Here is a 21,929-nt window from a genome sequence, read left to right on the forward strand (position 1 = left end):
AACAAATGGGACCTAATGAAACTTAAAAGCTTTTGTACAGTGAAAGAAACCATAAACAAAACAGAAAAGACAACCCATGGAATGGGAGAAAATATTTGCAAATGAAGTGACTGACAAGGGATTAATGTCCAAAATATACAAATAGCTCATGTAGCTCTATATGAAAATAAAAACCCAATCAAAAACCAGTGCAGAATATCTAAATAGACATTTCTCCAAAGAAGACATAAAGATGGCCAAAAGGCATACGAAAAGATACTCAACACCACTCATTATTAGAGAAATGCAAATCAAAACTACAGTGAGGTATCACTTTATACGAGTCAGAACGCCATCATCAAAAAAGTCTACAAATGACAAATACTGGAGAGAGTTAGGAGAAAGGGGGACTCTCCCACCTGCTGGTGGAAATAAATGTAAACTGGTGCAGCCACTACAGACAATGGTATGGAGGTTCCTTTAAAAACTAAGAATTCTCATATGACCCAGTAACCCCACTCCTGGGCATGTATCTGGAGAAAACCGTAATCTGAAAAGATACATGCACCCCCAATATTCACTGCAGCACTGTTAACAGTCAAGACATGGATGCCACCTAAATGTCCGTCCACAGAGCAATGGATAAAGAAAATGCGGTACATACATACGATGGAATATTACTCAGAAAGACGGAAATAATACCATTTGCAGCAACATGAATGGACCTAGAGATGACCAAACTAAGTGAATCAGAAAAAGACAGATCACTTATGAATAGAATTTTTTAAAAATTATATGAATGAACTTACAAAACAGACACAGATTTCGAAAACAAACTTATGGTTCCAAAGGGAACTGTGGGAGAAGGGATAAATTAGGAGTTTGGGATTAAATTATACATACTACTATATATAAAATAGATAATCAAAAGGACCTGCTGTATGGCATAAGGAACTCTACTCAATATTCTGTAGTAACCTATACAGGAAAAGAATCTGAAAAAGAATGGACACACGTATATGTTTAACTGAATCACTTAGCTATACACCAGGAACTAATAACTTTGTAATCAACTATACTCCAATATAAAATAAAAATTAAATAAAAGAAAATGCCAGGAACCGGGATGATGACCTTGCTAATCACCCTGCAACAGCCACTCTAACCTGGGTTTCGGGTTCTGCACAGTGATTTCTATGTTGGGGTGTCGTGTGCCCCCCGATGTAGCTGACTGCTGTCTCGCAGCTCCAAACCCACTCTTCTGCACTCTGCTTGGTGATACTGGGATTGGGACAACACGAATTCCAAGTCCTTTTTGTCAGGACCTAGAGATGACCAAACTAAGTGAATCAGAAAAACACAGATCACTTATGAATAGAATTTTTTAAAAATTATATGAATGACACCTTAATGTCACCTTAATGTCACCTTAATGTCAGGACACCTTCCTATTGGGGTTCTGCAAATGGCCCTAGCAGGCCAGGGCAAGGGAGAAGGGACTGCCTCCCATTTTGCTTGCCCTTCCTTTCACTGCCAAGCCAGCAGGAACTTAGCAGCGGCTGCTGGTTCCGGCCTCTTGCTTCTTTCCACTGTCCCTGAACAGTGTCCTCTGAGATGGTCTGGCACCAGCCGTCTGCATGCAGCTCCACAGTGCCCTCCTTGAGCTCCTGAAGCACCAGCACTCACTGGGTGCCTCTACCTGTGAGGGATCTGAACCCCAGTCTGCTGAGACCACTGTCCCAACTTCCGGGTGGTGATAACATAAGCTCTTTATTCTCTCAATCCTAGGAAACCTATGGTTAATGCCTCTGTGTGAGTGGACTGCTTCACACCACAGCTGTTTAGGCAATTCCCTATAGTTCTCTTTGTTGAATACTTAAGTGTGAATTTTTATTTTCTTCCCTGGGTCCTGACTGATAACAATGACCAAAGAAAATTCCAGATTTCGAAGAGTAACTGACATAGCTTTTCAAAAACTTTATTCCAGTGGGAGACCAAAACTTTATGAATTTTGCTCCCAAGAATGAGAGAAGAAAAATCTCTAAAAATCTTTAATAATGCTTTTTAGTTGCTCAAGTTGGAGGTACTTCTATTAGAATTTTCCATTTTGACTGACTGCAGGCATGTGGGATTCTGCTCCTCCAGGAAGAGGTAAATCATAAAACAAAGTACACAACCTTCAAAAGAACGTATCTTGGCGTTTGAGATGGAAGCTATTTTTATACACACAACCGCTTGAGTAAATTAAACACACAACCATACACATGTACCTGCTGCTACTAAATCCAAGCCTTTTTCTATCCCAAACCTTATCTGTTATTTGACCATGTGACGCTTTGTGATACATTTGCTTACTTTTTCACTCCAATGAGGTGAGCTAGCTCACAGCTGAGATAACACTCCTTTCTCAAATTTTAATCACTATCTGGTTCTTTAAGTGTGATGGGCCACATGTTAGGGACATTTGCACATGAAGCTAAGGGAGGTTCACTATCATAATAAAAACTGAAAGTAGAGACAGTGTTTCTAATGAAAACGTTTTGATTAAAGCTTTGACTCATAATCCAAACAAGAGGACTCTGACGCCTCAAATGCCACTTACAGAACACTCACCCCAGATGCCAGTGCCTTTTGTAGTAGAAGTTCACTGCTGTACCCGCCACCAACAGCGACAGTGTGGTCTTTGGTATTAAATAGTGGGAGAAATACACTCACTTAAAAAAAACATTCACTGCAGCATACTGCAACAATGCTATGAAGAATAGTAATTTCCATCATCAATTAAAAAAAAACTTTCTGGATTATAACACTGTCAAATAAAGCAGTTTCTTGGGAATACTTTGTGAGGCTTTTTCATAGGGTTCTAAACCCAACTTAATTTATTATACCTATAAAAACCTTGTAAGTTTCACCAAATGGCCATATGAAAAGGGACTCTGTAAAGTGCAGTGCAGATAAAGATACAATTGGACTCGAAATATGACTAAGAGTTGGTATGTGACGTGACATTATCTGAAGATGCATTTGTGTGATCCAAAGATGGGTGTTAAGCATGTGGTTTGAAGCTGGGATGGTAACTGATGATATGAAGAGCAACCATCAATTTACCACTTGTGTTGTACTTTTCAAAGGAGCAAGCTATATGGCCCATTTGCTCAGCTGTGTCTTGACTTCATCCCATCCATGGCCATTATGAAAAACACACAGAGACACCTCTACTTGGATCTCACAAGCTCTGAATGTGAAACCAAGAAGCTGAGTCTGTCTGGACTTCTGCAGAGATATGCCAGTGATAAGGACATTGGTATGACCTAAACAAGTATGGACTAAAGACACAGACCAATGATAACACATGATTTACCCTAACTGGTCTTCAGTTTTGTGGGGCACACAGTCCTAATGCAAAGGGGAAAATTCCCATGGATACAACCCTCAGTACGCTAATTTGGCATTTATTTGCATTATCATCATCACCTTTCTGAAAGAAGCTGAAATTATTAGAAAACCAAACTACACAGAGCTTGGCAAGAAAGGATTTCCTGGGTCAAAAGCACAGAGGAAAAACACCAAGATGGGGAAAAAAGACAACAGGTCTTATCTAGGACCAATTTTCTTATTAAAGAAATACTTACTGTTCAATATTAGTACTTTCAACATTAATACATTTCTATGCTAATACAGTTACATGGCAACTCCACAGTAATACCGCAGACCTGTTTTCCAGAAGCTGAAAGTTCTCATAGTGAATGAACCTACGGAGTACACAGAATATACTGAATAATCCATGCTTGTGGTGCGGGGGAAGTATCAGTATTGTCAGACAGGGTTATAGGATAAAACCAAACTAGGAGAGCATCTAATTCTATTAGCTCCTGTAACCAGAGAAAGCCAGGTCCCCTAAAAATCACAAGGCAGTATGCAAAGTAAAATGCCAGGGATATTTCCTGTTTCCTCAAAGGTCTTATCCTTGACCCGTTAACTTGGAATTAACACACTTTCCATTAAGCAATGACTTTTCCAAGAAAGGGTGTCTTACCTTTCATAATGCCTGCGGGTACAAGTGGCGGCGCTGGTGCTCCCAGGATTACCACCTAGCTCATCATAGATATGCTTCCACTGACGGCGGGCGGTTATCTGGAAAAGTGGCAGTGAGGAATTCAGTCTTGCATCATAAGAGGTTTGCAGCGCCAGGATTCAATACATATGCAACAGTCAGAAGAGAACAACAGTCTGTCCTGGCAACCCAGAAACAGAGAAGTCCAAATGGGTCTGTGGGGAGATGCATGGGCTTCCAGGAAGATCTCGCTTTTGCGCCTTCTTTACAGTAAAAGTGGAATTCTGCTTTGGGCTCTGTACTTTGTTACCTTTACAGCATGTTTACCAAAGATATCTCCCTGGATATTCATGTAGTTATTTGCCCACAAGGTCCCAAATGCATACTCTGTTCCTTTATGTAATGTGATTAAAGCATCAAAATATAGATTTCAGCTAAAATATGTCTTAGTATATCCATTTAAATGAATCAGAATTAATACTGGTTACTTGAGGGATATGGTAATGGGTGGCTGAGTACACAGGTAAACACAGAATTTCCATAAAACGTACTTCTGTATCTTCTGATTTTTGAACTATTGTGATGTGTTACCTACTTAAATTACTGTACAAATTAATTAAAATGATCAAGTTGGTTATGAAATTTCTAGTCCTCTCAGGCTGTATTTTTATGCCAGTTGTGCTAACCACCAGAACAAAACCAACATGTTAAACTGTCTTATGTCACAAGCTGTTTCTTTTTCTTCACTCAGGTCAGGAAAATGAGATATTGATGAAACCCTATGCAAATTAACATATTCCAAGGTTAAAATGTAAGGTCCGTATTTCACTGAGTTGGGTGAATAAAAGCAAACAGCTTGTAATACACTGAAAGGCATACTATGGTCTTGTTTTTCTTTAATTTTATTTTTATATATAAATTAAGATTTTAACAAAATAACAGATGTATGATCTGGCAAATGATTACTTTGGGGAAACCACGTCATCTACTACATATGAGCAATCCAGTGTTTCCTTGAAACTGGAGAGAGAGAACAAGTTCTGAGATCCTTGTGAACGTTTCCAAACAGAGCTCCGGGAAAACTCTTGTTATTGGAATGTGTAGGGAGCTGGGCGTGGCATTTAAACAAGCAGAACAGGAGGCATCTTTCGAAAAACACCGCAGAGCTGACAGTGGAGTTCACTTAGGGCTAGAGGCGTGAAAAAAAAACAAAACACCTCAGTGTGTAACCAGGGGCTCCATAATTGTGAACTAAGGAGGAAAAGGGTGGTTAAATATTATAGGTTAAGTGGTACCCATTTCAAATAAAAAGAACCCCTTCATTTCCATAAGCCCTTCTTAACAGGCCCAAGTAGGACCTCGGGACGATGTGAGTTGCGCATTGTTCACTTTCCCATGAAACATTCTTAAATCAATTTGTTTCAACAGTTCTCATTAGACTGAACCACCTCTTACGTCTACTAGCAGGTATAACTAAAAATCCTCCTGTATTTGTAGCTTGGTTTAGATTATAATAATGAATGTTTTCAAGGCCCTTTAAAAATACTCAAAATACATATTTTGGTTATTATTTTATATTTAGTTTCAGTCTCCCTCCAACCTTTTAAATAATACAGTTACAGGTTGGTCTATTCTAGACCTGTGTACAGAAGAAACAGGATAGCCTTCTTCCACCTATCTACATTGTTCCTCAAAGCTCTTAGAATACGGAGGCCCTTGAAACACTTCTCCCTATTTCCCTGCCTCAGATGAGGTGTCAGTTCTGGGGAGCCCTGCAGGGCTAGAAAACAAGACTGTGTGTTCCTATAGTCACTTTAGAAGAAATAATCACTCCTGTCATTCTCGTATCTATGAGTGTGCTGTACTTTCTACTTTGTAAAGAGTTTTCACATCCACGATATCATTTAATCCTATCAGCCTGTGAGGCAGCATATAGGAATCTCATTCACAGACAAAGGAAACAAGTCTCAGAGAGGTTGCATGATTTATCTAAGGACACACAGCAGCAGAGTGGGAATGCCAGGAGTCATACCAATGTCTTTTGGTCACAAGAGCAGACTTTTTTCCACTACGTCAAAGCAGCCTCCATATCAGAATGACCTGGTGAATGGCGCACCAGGGTGATAATACAGAACTCCAGGGACCTTTTGCTTCAAAGGAGGGAGATAACTGTGGGACCCGTTGCTTTTGCTACAAATTCTGAAACTCTCAGTAGTGGGAAAATAGCACAGCTAGGAGGTCACCAAGAATCTAAGGCAGGGGGTTGGGTTAATAGCTCTCTGAGATGTTCCTCTCTTTAAGTGTCTGTTAGAACTGTGGTTGCTGCCACCCTGCCCACTTGTGCCTCTACGAACAGAGATTCACCATTAAATCATGGATAAGTCCCAATTTGATCAGAATCTGTCTATTCACCCATGCATTCACTCACCAAACATTTATTGAACATCTCCCATTTGTTGGGTACTGTGCCAGCAGCTGGGTGGCCGCAGTGCAAACCCAACACCTGAGATGCCTGCATCCTAGTGGCAGATTCCAAAAATCAACACATGACCAAATTTATAGACAAAGGAATACTAATTGTGAAAAATATAGTGAATAAGAGACCACTGCTGACAGGGATATGTGTGGAAACTGGCCATGCTCCCCACCCACAATCTATCATCCATACTGAGGTATGCCCTGTTAAACACTTGCCTATCACAGAAATGATAAAACTTCTTTGAGAACAAATAATGAATTATCAAAAGGAACAAAAACAAAGTCTTCCTCACGCTAGGACTGAAACTGTGGCAGCAGGAAGCCAGCATCAGTCACCATTCGGCGTTAATAAGCCCTGTACAGCTGGCTAGAGGTCTGTGTTAGCCCCCTACTAGCAGATTCTGCTGTTTAAATACAGTTGGTTTTTTTCTTTTTTTTTAACCAGTAGAGAAAAGACAAGGGCTGGGCCTTCAAGGAACTGGGCTCTCTGTTTACTGAGCTTCCACTGGCCAGCCTAGATGAATCAGGCCATTTTGAGATATTTTCTTTCCACAGGAAAGTCATAAAATGTGCTCTTTCCAACTGCTAAATGCTTTTAAGTACACAGGTCTCCTGGGTATACATCTCTCTCTCTCTTTTTTTGTGCCCAGATGCACTTTTAATTCAAACGCTGACCATAGGCTCTACAGCATGAAATGTCTCAATCCTCGCCTTGTCCAAACCTACAGGGGGTCGCAGAGCCCTCCTTCCAGGACAGCCCTGGGCACCATACCCCCACCTGGGTACGTGTGCCTTCCGTTCTCACTTGTGCTTTCGTCATGCCTAGGCGTGCATTTGCTCAGGGTTCTTATTCTGCCGTCCTCCCTGCATGGGTGTAAGCTTTAAACCCATCTAGGGGTAGGAGCAGCGTCTGCCTCCTGGTATCTGGCCCCCAGCCCCGTTCAGCTGGAAAGTTTGATCTAGCTGCGGAGTCAGTTTGATCAACTGTTCATGAAGCCTCAGGCTTCCCAGTCATGTTCATGTTTCAACCTGACCCATTATTTTAGGTTTTTAAGGATACAAAGATCTCTGGCTCGCTACTTCCTAAAGGAAAACTCCATCCACGCGGTGACTTCTCTTGCACTGTGCTTCCCCTGTGCCCCCCGCAAGGGCCTCACTCAGACAGTAGGGATTCCTGACCGTGCCTTCTGTTGCTGCTGTTCTAGGGCCCGTACCGGGTACAGAGGCAGAGGTGGAAGGAGAGGCTGGAGGGCTGAGGGTGGGAAATAGCATAAAAAGAGAGAAATGCTACTGCTTTTAAGGGTTCACAATCTCGCAGAAATCACAATCCCTTATGATTTAACCATAAAGCGAGATGAAAAACCAAGCAGACCACAGCCAAGAAAGCCAGTCTAGGTGCATATGAAACTTAACCTCACTTTGAAGGCACTTGATGGTTACTTCCCTCCTTAGTGCGGATAAGACCCAAGAAACTGTGAAACGCACTCTACACCTGTCATATTCACAAAGTTCTCATTCCTTATAAACAGTTATCCCCCCTGTTTCCAAGGACCTCGCCCCCTGCTCCCCGTGGATACCAAAATTCATGAATGCTCAAGTCTCATATAAAATTTGCACATAACCTATGTACATCCTTTTGTGTACTCTGAATCATCTCTAGATAAGCTATAACACGAAATACCATGTAAATGCTGTATAAATAGTTGCCAGTGCTTGACAAATTCAAGTTTTGCTTTTTGGAACTTTCTGGGATTTTTTTTTTTTTTCTGATCAAAGATTGGTTGAATTTTCAGATGTGGAACCCACAGATACAGAGGGCAGACCGGAAAGTGGTTTTCAAACTCTCTTCAGAATTCAGGTGGTGTTTGAAAAGTTGCCTGAAACTAACTCTCAACAATGCCAGTCCTTGAGAAGAAAATGGACCCAGTGAGTAGGAAAGGAATCTGTCCTTCCTCTAATTTTGTCTGATGAAAATGTTCTGTTACTTAAAAAAAAAAAAAAAAAAAACTGGAAAAATATTTTAACCCCAAACAGTCTTGGAGCCTTGATTTTCCCACCTTTGGAGTCACTGGGATGAAATAATTTTGGTATTTTGTGGCCTGGTGAGGAAAGTCATTGGAAAACTTTTGGGACAACAGGGTTCCCACTATGGCATGGCTTTGTAAGAGTGTGCAGGATGCGGTTAGGAAGTCAAAGGAGAGTTTGCCTGTGAGCAGTGTTGCGCGGGCTGTTTTGAGAAGCAGCCTTTTTGCTCAGGACACCTTGAGGGCGGACTGAATTCAAGGAAGATGACTTTTTTTTCCTGGTAGTACTCCAGGAACTGGAGCCTTTCAAAGCTACATGACATCATCTTTGGCCTTGAGAATTCTGAATTAAGCAAGAGGCTTTGTCTGTCCAGAGAACCAGGGTTAGATTCAGAGGATGTCTTGAAATGATGTCAAAGCCAGAATCTGATGTCAAGGCCTAATCCTTCCAGCAAGAAGACAAGTGGCTTCTTCCAGTTGTGAAATAGTGGTCCTGTCTCACCCCTGGGGAGAGGCGGGACTGCGAGCTGGCATTCTTAGAAGGCAACACACTTGCTCTTGCGTGGTCCTCTGCCTCTAGGATAAGATTTACTCAACCCATTTCCCAACTCTACCTCTCTCCAAATATTGCCTCTGGCTTGCCATCAGATGTTTAGCCAAATGGAAATCACTTTAGCAAACCACCGTCAACATGCCGCATCCTGGTAATACCCCAAGCTACTCTGCAAGACTTAACTACTTGACCAGACGCTGAAGTGAAGACCTTCTTAGCTCATCAGCAAAACTTTATTCAGTTCTGCCTCCTCCACTGTAGGTGACCCAGACTCTCAAATATTTGGAAAAATCAGATATATGATTGTTAAAGAAGAGGTCTCATTGCCAACCAATCAAAATGCCAAGATGATGTGCTTTAGGAAATCCATTCAATACATTTATGATCTCTAAACCTAGGGATGCAGAGACACGATATATATATCTAGCAAAGGCAGAAGAGGCCAAGAGAACAGAACACAGCTATTAGTTGAATGCTATAAAGGCTTAAAATAGAACTTCTGCTCTTTTAAAAAAAAAAAATTCAATTTGAGGGCTGTGAAGGACTAAACTGAAATAATCCATAATCCGCAATTCAAACCAGAAGGTTTGGAATAGTTTATAACCACAAACAAAAACAAGCCAATTAAAATGGCCTCTTCTTATAACCAGAAAGAATTCCAGAGAGATCTCTTTATCCAATCACAAGTTAACAGCAGAAGAAGTACATCTACAGATTTTAAACTTGCAAGTTTTTACTATTACTGAGTATTTACATGTTCCAGACTTCTTGACCCATCTTCTAAGGTCACACATTTTTCTCAAGAATCAGAAAATCTCAACTAGTTAGTCGGTATATCAGGTAAGGTTCATGTTAAGTTCAAAGAAATGACTGAAAGATGCTCCCAATGAAGGTATTATTAGATCTCTTCTTTCCCCAAAGCATCACCCCCAATACATAAAAATATACATAAGAGACTGCTGAGGATGCAAAGCACAAAGAATTTATAAATCTCTTCCTCCTAGTGATGATGTTACAGAGGTTGAGATAATTGTGCATGAAATTCTCAGCAGTTCAAAATTTGAAAGAATGCCAGGATGACCCCCATTCAACTCATTTCATCTCCTTGTGCCTCAGTTTCCATATATGGAGCAGGGCAAGGATCTTTTTCTGCACAAAGGCCAATTCATGAAAACTAAAAATGTGAGGGGGCTACACTTTTATTTATTCAAAATGAAAATAGCTCATCGAGTCCCAATTTAGATTGCCACTTTACCAAATGGAAAAATAATCGTTGGAAACTTTGTGCTGCTTTTGAGCCAAGGAATGTTAATATTCTGGCATGTTTATCGTGTTTATTTAGTAATACCCTGAAGACAACCTTCTAATCTTTGATACTTAGATGGGGGCCTCATTTTGAAGCTTAATAAGTTTAATAATAATCATCGTTACCATTAGCTTTGAATTAACAGAATCTGGGCAGTTTTTTTTTTTTTTTTTAAAGGATTCTCAAATACACTTTAAAACTCCCCATTGAAAATTTGAGCTGCAGTTCTTGAGTAGCCTCTGGGAACCACTGATCTAGAAGATTCCAAGATCTCTTTTGAGCTCTAAATGACAAGTCTACACTTGCTTCTGATATCAGATGATCTCACAGATAAGTATCCTCTAGTAAGGCTGTGATGACAACTTAAGTCCTCAGACTTTGGATATTATTAATATATCTCCTGGACTGACTTCAAAACTGAATCCTCACTGAACATCTCACAATTTTACTAGTCAAAATATACTAAAGAAAAATGTTTTCTATACTTCAGAGATTCAAAAGCTTTAAGGTAAAATCAGAGTGGCAAACTCAAGGGCCTGCAAGGTCAACAGGTAGTATGAGGTAGTTTTCAGAAAGGAAGGAGGAAAAGAAGGAAAGAAAAAAGGAAGGGAAAAAAAAATCCCACCAGTTGGTTTTATTCAGTTTATGGCCTCAAATATAGATTTAATAGTGAGACAGTCACACAGATTCACTGCTTGAGATGAGATAGAAAAATGTGGCCTATTGTGAAGAATGCAGGTACCCAACATAGGATGAAGGAGCTGAAGGGTGAGGTAGAGATGAAAGGAGGAAAAGGACAGCCCCACAGGTCACCAGTCCCCTTTGAGGCTTGGCTCAAGAGATGTGAAGCTCATAACCAGATGGAAAGCAGATGCCAATCTGGTCTTCCATGTTTCCCAGCCCAGTCTTTCTCTCCACCCTGTCTAGCACGATACAGTGCAGGCAATAGAGGCGGCAAAACTTAACACTTAACTTGTGGTCAGTCTTCATGGTCCCAGCCCCTCACTGCCAGCATCCAAGGACCTCCTTCCCTAGGCTCCATCCTTCCCCTGAATTCCCCTTCATGGTCATCTGTCCCAGCCACCTAATGACTCTAAGTTACTCAAACTTGCTATACCCAACTTCATTCTACCTACATAGTTTGTTTCCCCATTTGATTGTCTCATCCTTAGACAACCATAATCTTTCACATCTAAAGTCCATCCATTCTCCAATATTCTGCTCAAGAGGCATCAGACCTGTAAGTCTTTCTTCCTCATCTCTAAATGAGGAAGTACTTTACCCAAACAGCACAACTGACCTTCTCCCACTCTGTCTTACAGCTGATGCCTTTCCTGGGTGGTAAGCAACTGGAACCCCTAGCCTAAATATTTTTATGTCCCCCAGAGTGTCTAACACTACATATTATACTTGTAAGATGCTCAATAAATATGTGGTCGGGTGATCTGCTGATTGTGTGCTCATTCAGTCATTCATTCAACAGAAGAATAATCACTGTTTGTTCAAAGAGTACTGCAAATGCCTTGAAAGTCATCAGAAGTTTCTTTTATATTTTCTACACCAGTCTGCGGTTGCTTGTTAAAAAGAAAAAACAAAATTCTGGTGCAAATACATAAGATACAAAAGCAGGAAAAACTGATTCAGTGAAATTTGCTGGCTCTCTCCCTATCAGTGAATAACAAAAAAATTCCTGGGTTTGAAAAGACATTTCATAATGTTGTGCAATATCATGTAACTATCTGCAGTCAGAGTTCATAAGAATGTGTATTCCTATTCTGAACATTAAAGGTTAGACTTAAAGTCTAGGCTATGGGGTGGACTGCTAAATTTATGAGACTAACACTGAATAAGTTATCATCTTTTTCACATGCATGAAAGCTATAATTAGCTCAAGATTTTACAAAACTATGAGCCACAGTGGGAAGGAGTAAATCTCCCCGCCTTATCAACAGATCCAACCAAGTGAAAAACTACATTATTTATTTTTCAGTAGGGCACTCAGTAAAACAGAAATTTTAAGCAAATTATATCTATGAAATACATGTTTAAACATAGTTCATATAAGTATCTGATTTCCTTATAAACATGTATTATCTATATAGTAAACATTTTCATGCATATAGACTCACAAAGAATTCTTAGAATACCAGGTTATTAATTATAGATTAATACCAGATTAATCAATAGATTAAATAATAATAGATTATCTGACTCACATATTGCTTGCCATCTTTTTCCCATCCCAAGCCCCTGACATCAAACCCTCATATTAGTTTGTGGAATAAAATGCTATATCTGGCGAGAAACACTAGTTATTATTTTGGGTTAAAATGAGTTTCATTTTCTTGACTTTCTGTCTCTGCCATCATTACTCTGATATAGAGATATACCCCAGGTTCCTCTGTAAAGAAAAAAATAATAATACTGTCTTCAGTTGTAGAAGAAACTGCACAACTCAATCTGATCACTACGTGGAGGAGAAAATCTTTCCAATGATGACATCTTCCTATGTCACTTGATTTTATTACAGATGTCATCTCTGTATGCTACATTAGCGCAGCTCTTTCTTCTTCTCTTCAAGATTCTAATCTGAGTCTGTTGCTCTAACATTTTATCGGTTCAAAATTCATGCTGTAAAAATCCGTGGCCATCAAATTTTCCTGTAAGCTAAAAATAACCCGTTCCTGTCAGTTAGAATTAGCTGATAAAGAGTGTCAGAGCCTGTTCTGAGTAAGTTTGATAACTTCCTGTTTATGCAGCACTGACCCTTGTCTAATAAAGCTTCTCTGCTCTAGAATGAGAGGAGATTCTGCTGCATTCTATTCCTTAATGGCCAATACTGATTACTTTTGAAAGCCTTTAATACATTTCCCATATTAGACATGAACAGATGTCAGGTATGTTGCCAAGGGAAATTTCTTTTATGCAATCTTGGCTTGTTGTACAATAATAGCCCTTTCTCAACATGGGAAAAAATTACAGACCTAACTAATTTCCCTGACAGGGGAGAGTTACATATGTTTTCCACTTGTAGTTTTTACGACAAGTTTACAATTTTGCCAAACCTGGAACTAATTGGGACTGCTTCCAAAAGCGGCCCAATAAACCCCCAAAAGTGTACAGCCATTTGAAAAGGCAGTCAGTGATGGTCATGTTTGCATTTTCTCCATTTTGGTCAAAGCAGGGTGGGGGTAGGGGGAGTTAGATTACAAAATTATTTCATTTAAGTTGCTTAAACACTTACTGTTTCATATCCTCCCAGTTTTTGAGCAGCTTGAAACATAGTCCAAAGGTTAACTGTTAGAGGGACAATAAGTATTTAGATAAGCATTGCATTAACATATTTCCAAGAAATGTCAATTAAAACATTTTGTTTTTTCAATGAGAAAGAGAAATAAAAAGAAATATTAACGTAACCCAGAGAGCTAAGTTCTTGGGAAACAATTTGCCAGTGGGTATTCAACAACAGGGTATATTAGTACCACTTAAAATATTTCTTAAGAAACAGTCACAAATACAGAAACAGTTCTACTTTTAGGATAAAGGACAACACAATTTTTAGCCCTGTTGCCATCAGCAGACCAAGGGAAGCTACGTTACAGCCTCCTTGAGAAAAGCATGGGATTTCAAAACAGGGGTTGTCTTGTAGGACCCTTAGAAAGAAGCCATTGATTAAACAGTAATATGTAATGCCTCCTTCAGAGAAGAACTCTCCATAATCAATAAATACCAACCACTTTAATATATGATTACCTTAACAGAATTTCTGATGGCAGCAGTATATTAAAAGCTCCATAGCATATTTCAGTATCACATGGTGCCTTGCACTGAGCAGGTAAATAAGTCAGTCACCCTTGAGGGTGCGGTGATACAACAAATCAAAGGAAAGGAAGACTGTTCATTCCCAAAGGAACTGAGAAATGTGCCCACCTCATCCCCTAACTTACTTGCCTGTGTGATGGTGCAAATACGTATTTTTAAAAACAAATTTCTCTTCACAGGGCGTGCATATGTTTATGCTATTAATTATCTATGCCGAATTACTGGTAACCCTGTTCATTTCTACTAAATACCATGGAATGGGACTGCTGAGGATTTGATTCTTTCATAAGAGGGGAAAATTGAACTTCAAGTAATTCTTTGGTAAAGGAAATGAAGAATTAAAAAAAAAAAAAAGGCTCTGTGACACAACACTTTCAAAAAGCCTCACTGAACCTTGCACTATTTCAAAGCTATCAAGAGGCCTGCCTCAGCCTTGATTTAATCTGAACCAATGCATAATGCAACAAAGCTGTTCATAGTACATTAATTTTACTTCTATTTCAAGCAGCCAGTTTTCAGACAAACATTGTAATCATTCGTAGTTATATAAGTTTATAATGGCTCCGAGTGTTCTCTTGCAATCAGTGCCAATTGCTATTAGGTATGTAAATTGTTATGTAAAACATACAGGTTTGACATTCTTCATCAGAATGACACATGGTTTTAATCTAGAAGATACATTTGGAGAAAATACTATTGCAAACCAGGGGCTCATCGCTTTGTGTGCCACAAAATCCAGACAGAGGTAAAATATATACTCAGTTGTGAAATCAGGACAGGGTCTGGGTTTCTTCTCTTTATATGGAATTCTGCTCAGCCATGAGTTCCCTGTTCTTCTCTAAAATATATGATGACACTTACATGTACATGTCAAAGTAATTCAAAATTGGGCCCTCAGTTCAAATTTGTGTATTTCTTGTTTTCTCTGAAGTCATCATGTCTTTGTTATCTCTGGACAAATTGGGGCTTAGGAAATATGTTTTCTCTTTGTGGTTGTTTTGTCCATCTTTAAATGTCCTCCTTTCAAAAGCTGTCTTTTCACAGGCAACATCTGTGCCTGATAAAACTACGTCATGTTATTATCTCAGAAGAAAGGCGTTACAGACACTCAAGATTGACAAAACAGAAAATGAGAAACTTTCAACATGTCTATTTCCAGTCATAATCAGTGGATTCAAGCCTATAAATATCTCACTGCAACTGCCCCAGAAGGGAACAACGTAGCAGAAAGAAGCAGGGGGAAGAAATTCCTGGCCTGGATGATTTGTAGATTTAGTATAAACAGAGTATCATCCCCGGTAGAGGATTTCAACATAAGCCTGAGTCAAAAATTTCCAACCCCCAATTCAAAGAATCTGAGTAGCTTTGATATTTTAGAAATGAAAACAAGTATACTTACTCTGTTTAAAACCTAAATAGGGTATTCGTTCTATCGGTGTCTTTCTTTCTTTCATGTATTTATAAAGTGCCACCAGGAAGGCCTGCTCGTCGGCCCTACACTCTTCACCAATGGCAACCTTTGGTTTCTCTTCATTGGAGACTTTTTTACAATTATTATGGTTATTCTTCGGTTTGTTCAAGGCTGACCTAGCCTCACATTTCACCTGGAAAAGGGGGGAAAAAAAATAAAAGGCCATGTCAAATCCAGCACAGCTCTGGGATTCCTACAGGGACATAGCTAGAGACATCGTCCACCAAAGTGGGAAGGGGGGGACCCAGGAATCTATTCTGGCCCTGAAATAGCTCCTAGAGCATCACAGACCACGGACGGTAAATTTGTGAGAAGGGCCGGAAACTGTGGTAGGCTTTGGGGTACTACAACCTTGGTCACAACTACTCAGCGCTAGACACAAAAGCCATCACGCATAGTATGTAAACAAACGGATGCGGCTGTGTTCCAATAACATCTTATTTATAGAAACAGGTGGCCAGTGGGCCATGGTTTGCCAAACTATGCCAGCCTCTTTTAGACTCCTTACCAGCATGTTGATGTGAAACCAGAAACGGTGTTTACATCTGCTGGGACCACTCTCCTGTCCCTTTAGACACTTTATTTTCCTAAAGGGTACCAGTGGTTACTGTCATCATGGAAGGAACCCTGCGTTCTTAGTAAGAGTCCCAGGTTCTGCACTTTGGATCAAGATGAAAGGCAAGTGCATTTCTTCACAGTAAACTGATCTTGTTGCAACTCTTCCCAGCAACCTGGAAAAACAGGCCAATGCTGGCTGATGTCGGGAGCACCAGCAGAGTCTCTGCCATCCGTCATCTAAGCATGACACCCAGACACACCCTCAATAGGAAACCAGACACCCCTCTTTAATGAGGGTGCCTAGCTTTTCAGTCAGCTCTGAAAATCCCGTAGATGTTAAGTGGCCACAAAGGAAAAAGTAGAGGTCAAGTAAAAACCCAGGAGGAGTAAGTGAAAAGCTTCAGAACTAAAAAATAAATGGTGGTAAATGGGCCACATGGAGCAGCTAACCCCACAATTCCGCCTCACTGCCATGTTCTACAAGAGGCCTTTGATGGTTGTTAAATAATATGCTAAGGTGCTGAGCTGTTTTAACTGTCAAAGGGGGAAGTACAAAGGGTCAAGCTTCGAGTTCAAGTGTGCCCACGGGGAACGAGTAGGTTCCAATATTCTTTACATCTCCCGACCTAACATCAGCGAGGAGAGGACGAGTGCCTGGGAAATATGGTGAATTAACATGTCCCACACAGTCGACAAGGTTCTCCATTTCAGATTCCTGACCCCTCTCTGTCTTTCCATTCAGATTCTCCTTTGCAAGCACTAAGAACATAAAAGGCTATGCTTATTTATTAAAGGGAAACATCTCCTCTACAAGGGTTTTCTTTATTGCTTATTCTCTCACATGAACACACCAGTTTAATATCTAGATGGGTCCTGAAAAAAATAAATAAATAAAACTTCCTGCACAACTCATTCAACCAGGCCTCTAGATAAGATTTTCATTTTTAAAGAGCAGTGGAAATGGGATGAAAACATTTACCCACGTAGGATTTCTACTTACAGTTATTTTCAAACTTTAGTACTTTGTAACATTAGATTAAGGCGAGCATCCTGGGATACTTTATGCTGTCATCATTTTTCACTGCCAAATTTTAGATTGTTGAGTCTAAAGTTCCGATGAAATCTATAATTAAACAGCTCTTTGAAATCATAAAAATCACTCCAGTTCTAATCTGTATTGCTTCCTGGCTTTTTCTGAGTGCTTACTATGTAGTCCGGCTCTATTCTAAGCCCTTTTTTGGTGTCATCTCCTTTCATGCTCATGACCCTAACAGGGCAGATTATCACCCTCCTATCAGAGATGGGGAAACTGAGGTACAAGAGGAAGAGTAACACGTCCAAGACCATAGGATCACGTCCAGCATCCAGGTTAGTAAGTAGTGAGTTAGGGACTTGAACCCTAGCAGTCTCAGCCCACTCCAGTATTCTTGCCTGGAGAATCCCATGGACAGAAGAGCCTGGTGGGCTACAGTCCATGGGGTTGCAAAGAGTCAGACACGACTGAAGTGACTCAGCACAGCACGACATGGCAGTCTCACTCAAGGACTTATGGTTTTAAACACTATCTTTTACTGACACTCATAAAAATATTAAGTTGATAGTCAAAATGTTACTGTCCAGCTGCTCAGTCATGTCTGACTCTTTGCAACCCCATGGACTGCAGCACGCCAGGCTTCCCTGTCTTTCACTATCTCCTAGAGTTTGTTCAGACTCATGTCTATTGAGTTGATGATGCCATCCAATCATCTCATCCTCTGTCGCCCTCTTCTCCTCCTGCCCTCAATCTGTCCCAGCATCAGGGTCTTTTCCAATGAGTCAAAACATTCTTCCAATTAAAAAGTGTATCTTATTACTAAGCATTACAAAATCTATAGCTTAGAAATGTGATTTACCAAGTGAGAAGCAGAAGATAAAGCTAGGTGGTTTCCCGAGTGTAAAGAGCTCCATGCCTTCTGTTGTGTGCCGAGCAAAGGAAAGAAACCAGTGTGAATGGGGTAGCCACGGTGAGCTGGGAGCATCGCCGGGGGCTTCACACAAGCATCCCCGAGTCCCATTTTACAGAGGAGGAAACTGAAGTTCAGTGAGGTGGTATATTTTGGCGTGTGGCTAGGGTCAGGTAGAACTTGGAGTCTAGAACTCAGATCCCCTCACTATAAACCCTTTAAAAACAGGACTTGATGTCAGCTTTGCATATAAAATCAGGCTGAATCTTAAGTTTGCAGTGATAATAGACCAGAAGTTAAGGGAGTATAAGCTTTGCCCCTTAGTGTCTAGGGAGCTGCCTCACCCATGCAGAAGCAACCAGAGAGAAAAGGAAGCATGGAGAGCACACACGAGCCCAGCCCAGAGTCATCGGACCCCTGACGACAGGAAAGCCTCCAGGTGTAGCCTGGCTGCCGCCTTCCGAATTGCATCCTGAGCCTCAGGGAGCTCCTTCTCGAGTCTGGGGGATTTGTAGGACACAAACAGTAGTTTCCCTTCACAGACTGACTGCACGCATTTCTCAACATACATGAGCCCTCTAGAGGATAATTCTCTTTCTGGGTAGGACCAGGTCAAGTTCCTTGGTACAATTTTTCACACTTAACGGAAACTGTCTCAGCATTTTAAGCTACTGAAATATTACACGGGAGCTAGTCTTCATGTAGACCTCGAGAAAGCCCAGCCTTTTGATGTTAACAGGTAATTACTATAGTCTGTTTTTCCTGACCTGGGCGCCTTACACTTGTCGAGTTCACCAAGAGCTCTGGGGTTTCCAGAGTGATTGAGGAAGTGCTAATTAAAGGATCCACATTTAACGTTTGCAGTGAACCACCACCTATTTGATATTAACCACATCCTTTCACTGGATTGAGTTGTAACTAATCCAGCCTTCAACCAAGGCAGCAGGATGTGCTGAACCAGCAGGAAAGGAACAAGAGTCTAATTTCTATTTGGCTACTAACTTCCTCGGAAATCCTCATGTTCCTCCTCAAGAAACAAGAAGGATATTCCCCGGGGTAAGTTCTTAAGACCAAATGGGATGAAAAATACTGAAAATAATGAAAGCATCACATTTGTAAAATAGTGAAAGTATGTTTGTGATTTCAATGAAAGAACATACTGCAGTTTCCCTTTCCAATGGTCCTTTTAGAATGTAAGCCACCTGTTGTGTACTCCTGGCCACTGCAAAGTGCTTACAGGATGTGAAAAGTCATTTGCCTTCTATCAATGGAGGCCTTTCATTTGAGAGCCAGGCTAAGACTTCTCTTATATAAGTCACCATGTGAATAAGTTTTTTGCCCCAGACCTGGATTTGGGTAGGACATGTTCTTGTCATCTTCAGAGAACTGGTAGCCTCTTCTCCATGACCCTGTCATTGTAAAGCCATGAAATTCTCGGTCCCTTGGCAAACAGAGTCTTACAAAGCTAGTTTTCATGTTCTCACTGAAGGAGGGCAAACTCTGGATGGCGACAGGCAAATTAACTTGACCTGCTTTTCCAGCCATGCAGACAACAAACTGAGTGGGTTCTTACTCTGACAGCACTTTGCTGCATGGAGCTGCAGAAAGCTGGTACTTATCCATAGTTAGAAGTGGTCTTGTTTGAGGCACTTCTGAAAAAAAACAGCCACACAGGTCTTGGTTAAAAAGCCCGACTGTCGCCTGCAACATTGCTTCCAGTTCAGCAAGTGATCAGACGGTCACAGGCTTGTAACCTCTCCTGTAGTATTTCCTGAGAAGAGACCACTCGAAGACACACCTGCCTTTCGCAAGGTTGCCCTGGCCCCAGATGTGGCTTGTTTATTCTGCAGGGACTTTGCATCCACTCGTCACTGACAACAGAAGCCCGCCATACTTCATAGCTACCAGTCTCTCTTCTAGGTGAAGTGGTCTTTCCAGACCCAGTGGAAGCAGCCAAGGCAGGACTGTAATCCAAGACTCCCAAGAAGAGCAAGGCGTTCAGACTGGTCCCTGGGAGCTGACTACAGCGTCACGTTCATCCACTCACCAGTGATATCTGTGATGAAAGGGTGAGCCTCCTCCTTGTAAAGATGCTGAATGGCAGTGGTGGTGCAGGGCAGGTGGAAAGGGTCACTTAGAAAACCCAGGCTAGACTCCAATTCCTAAGAAGCAGGTGAGCAGCAAATACAGCCTCCAGTTCTCTTCAGTTTTGTGGGTCCCAGTATGAGTCCTGAGCTGCCTTCCATGGAAGGAGAGGTGCTGTTCTTTCAGGTCAATTGTATGAGTTCTGTAAAGCTCCCAGAGGCACACCGTGGTGGTGGCTGCCAATGACTGGAGAAGGAGCTTCATCCTGCTGGGCTCAGGCGCAGAACATGCTGGGATAAACACAGGACATCACCTTAGAGGTATGGGGCAGGGCTCCAACACAAGACGTTGTCAGTACAAGCTCTGCTGAGGGCTATGATCTCTCTCGGCTCCATCCTGCAGTATCTTGCAAGCCACATCATAGGGAATAAACTGTTCCCGCTGACATCCTTCAAGATCACAGAAGCCAAAGTCCTGGATAGGTAGTTGTAGGGCCAAGATGTCCAAATTACGAGAAAATGTCACCCTCGGTATCCACATGGACTCACTCGCAGAAGGTCAAAGGAATAGAACAAAAATAACTTTAGGCAAAAATAGATTCGTTTTTAGACAGAAAATATACATTTCTACTAGGTGATCTTTTTAACCCTTTGCAATTTTGAAAGTCCTCAGAACTTCCTGATGAAACAGTCATGCTTGAAGATAAGATGCGGATGTCTGTGATTTGCTTCTTCACACTGGAAGAGAAGTGGAGGGCATGGCACAGAAACAGTCAACTGCCAGCACAGAACTGAAGTCATGGTTTTCCACATCAGGATCTTCTAGATTCACTAAAAGTGCTCCCATTTTTGTAAGTTTAGTCCTTGGATCTGGAAATGTGGTGTCAGTTGAATTCTGGGCTTCAATTCAGGTCCTAAAGGGGCTATTGCTGTCTTTGGCACAGAAACAACACCTAAACGCAAACACCCCGTAAACGGAATCATGGAAATACAATCCAAGCCCACAAAAGTGAAAAAGATAAGCCTAAAAATATGAAGTGACACTTCACCCTTCGCGGTGCTAAATTCTTCAGGCGTGCACTTGCAAGATTCCTAAGAATGCTAAGGCAAAACGGCCCCAGGCCCTGAAAGGAGAGTCTAGAATTTGGACTTCCATTCCGCATTACGAATGATCTTTAAAAACATATAAATTTCTATACAAGTATATGTATGCATGTAAGGACTGGGCTACGTGTCTTTAATCCTAAGGTCAATTAGAGGGGATGTGGAAAAAAAATAACTTGAAAAAAAAAATTCATTCTAGCCATTTCTAATTCCATCCAGTTTTCATCTCTGAAGCATATTTAGATGAATACATTCAGAAAGAGGATGGTTCATCCAGTCTATTTTTGATACCAGCAGAGTAAACTATGTCATTGTGTCACCTACTATGAAATCTCAGCCTCAATGACGTGGGCGCTTAATCATCTGTCCTTTACCAACCCTCCAAGCCGGGAGGTGGGAAGTCTTTCTGTTGACTAATCAAAATGCCTGCACTGCCCCCTCCCCCAGCTCCCCCCTCAACCCCCGCCAGGGGAGGGGGGGGTGGCAGGAACAGGCACAGCAGAGGGCTGTGAATACCAAAGTCAGATTCTGAATTGAAAACTGCCACCAAGAC

At 41.1% G+C, this 21,929-nt stretch overlaps 1 protein-coding gene across 2 annotated transcripts in view; it reads right to left on the bottom strand.

The window, feature by feature from the left end:
* The window catches only part of ARID5B (AT-rich interaction domain 5B), a 192,181-nt gene that overhangs the window by 22,934 nt on the left and 147,318 nt on the right, over positions 1–21,929 (bottom strand). For both annotated transcript variants that reach the window (XM_005699068.2, XM_005699069.2), the window contains 3 exons: positions 15,616–15,820; positions 13,639–13,691; positions 4,016–4,113 (listed from right to left, as the gene is read on the bottom strand). In XM_005699068.2, the coding sequence (XP_005699125.1) occupies positions 4,016–4,113; positions 13,639–13,691; positions 15,616–15,820 (356 nt within the window). The remainder of the gene's footprint in view (positions 1–4,015; positions 4,114–13,638; positions 13,692–15,615; positions 15,821–21,929) is intronic.

The sequence above is a fragment of the Capra hircus genome, chromosome 28, assembly GCF_001704415.2.
Source record: "Capra hircus breed San Clemente chromosome 28, ASM170441v1, whole genome shotgun sequence".
NCBI lineage: Eukaryota > Metazoa > Chordata > Mammalia > Artiodactyla > Bovidae > Capra > Capra hircus.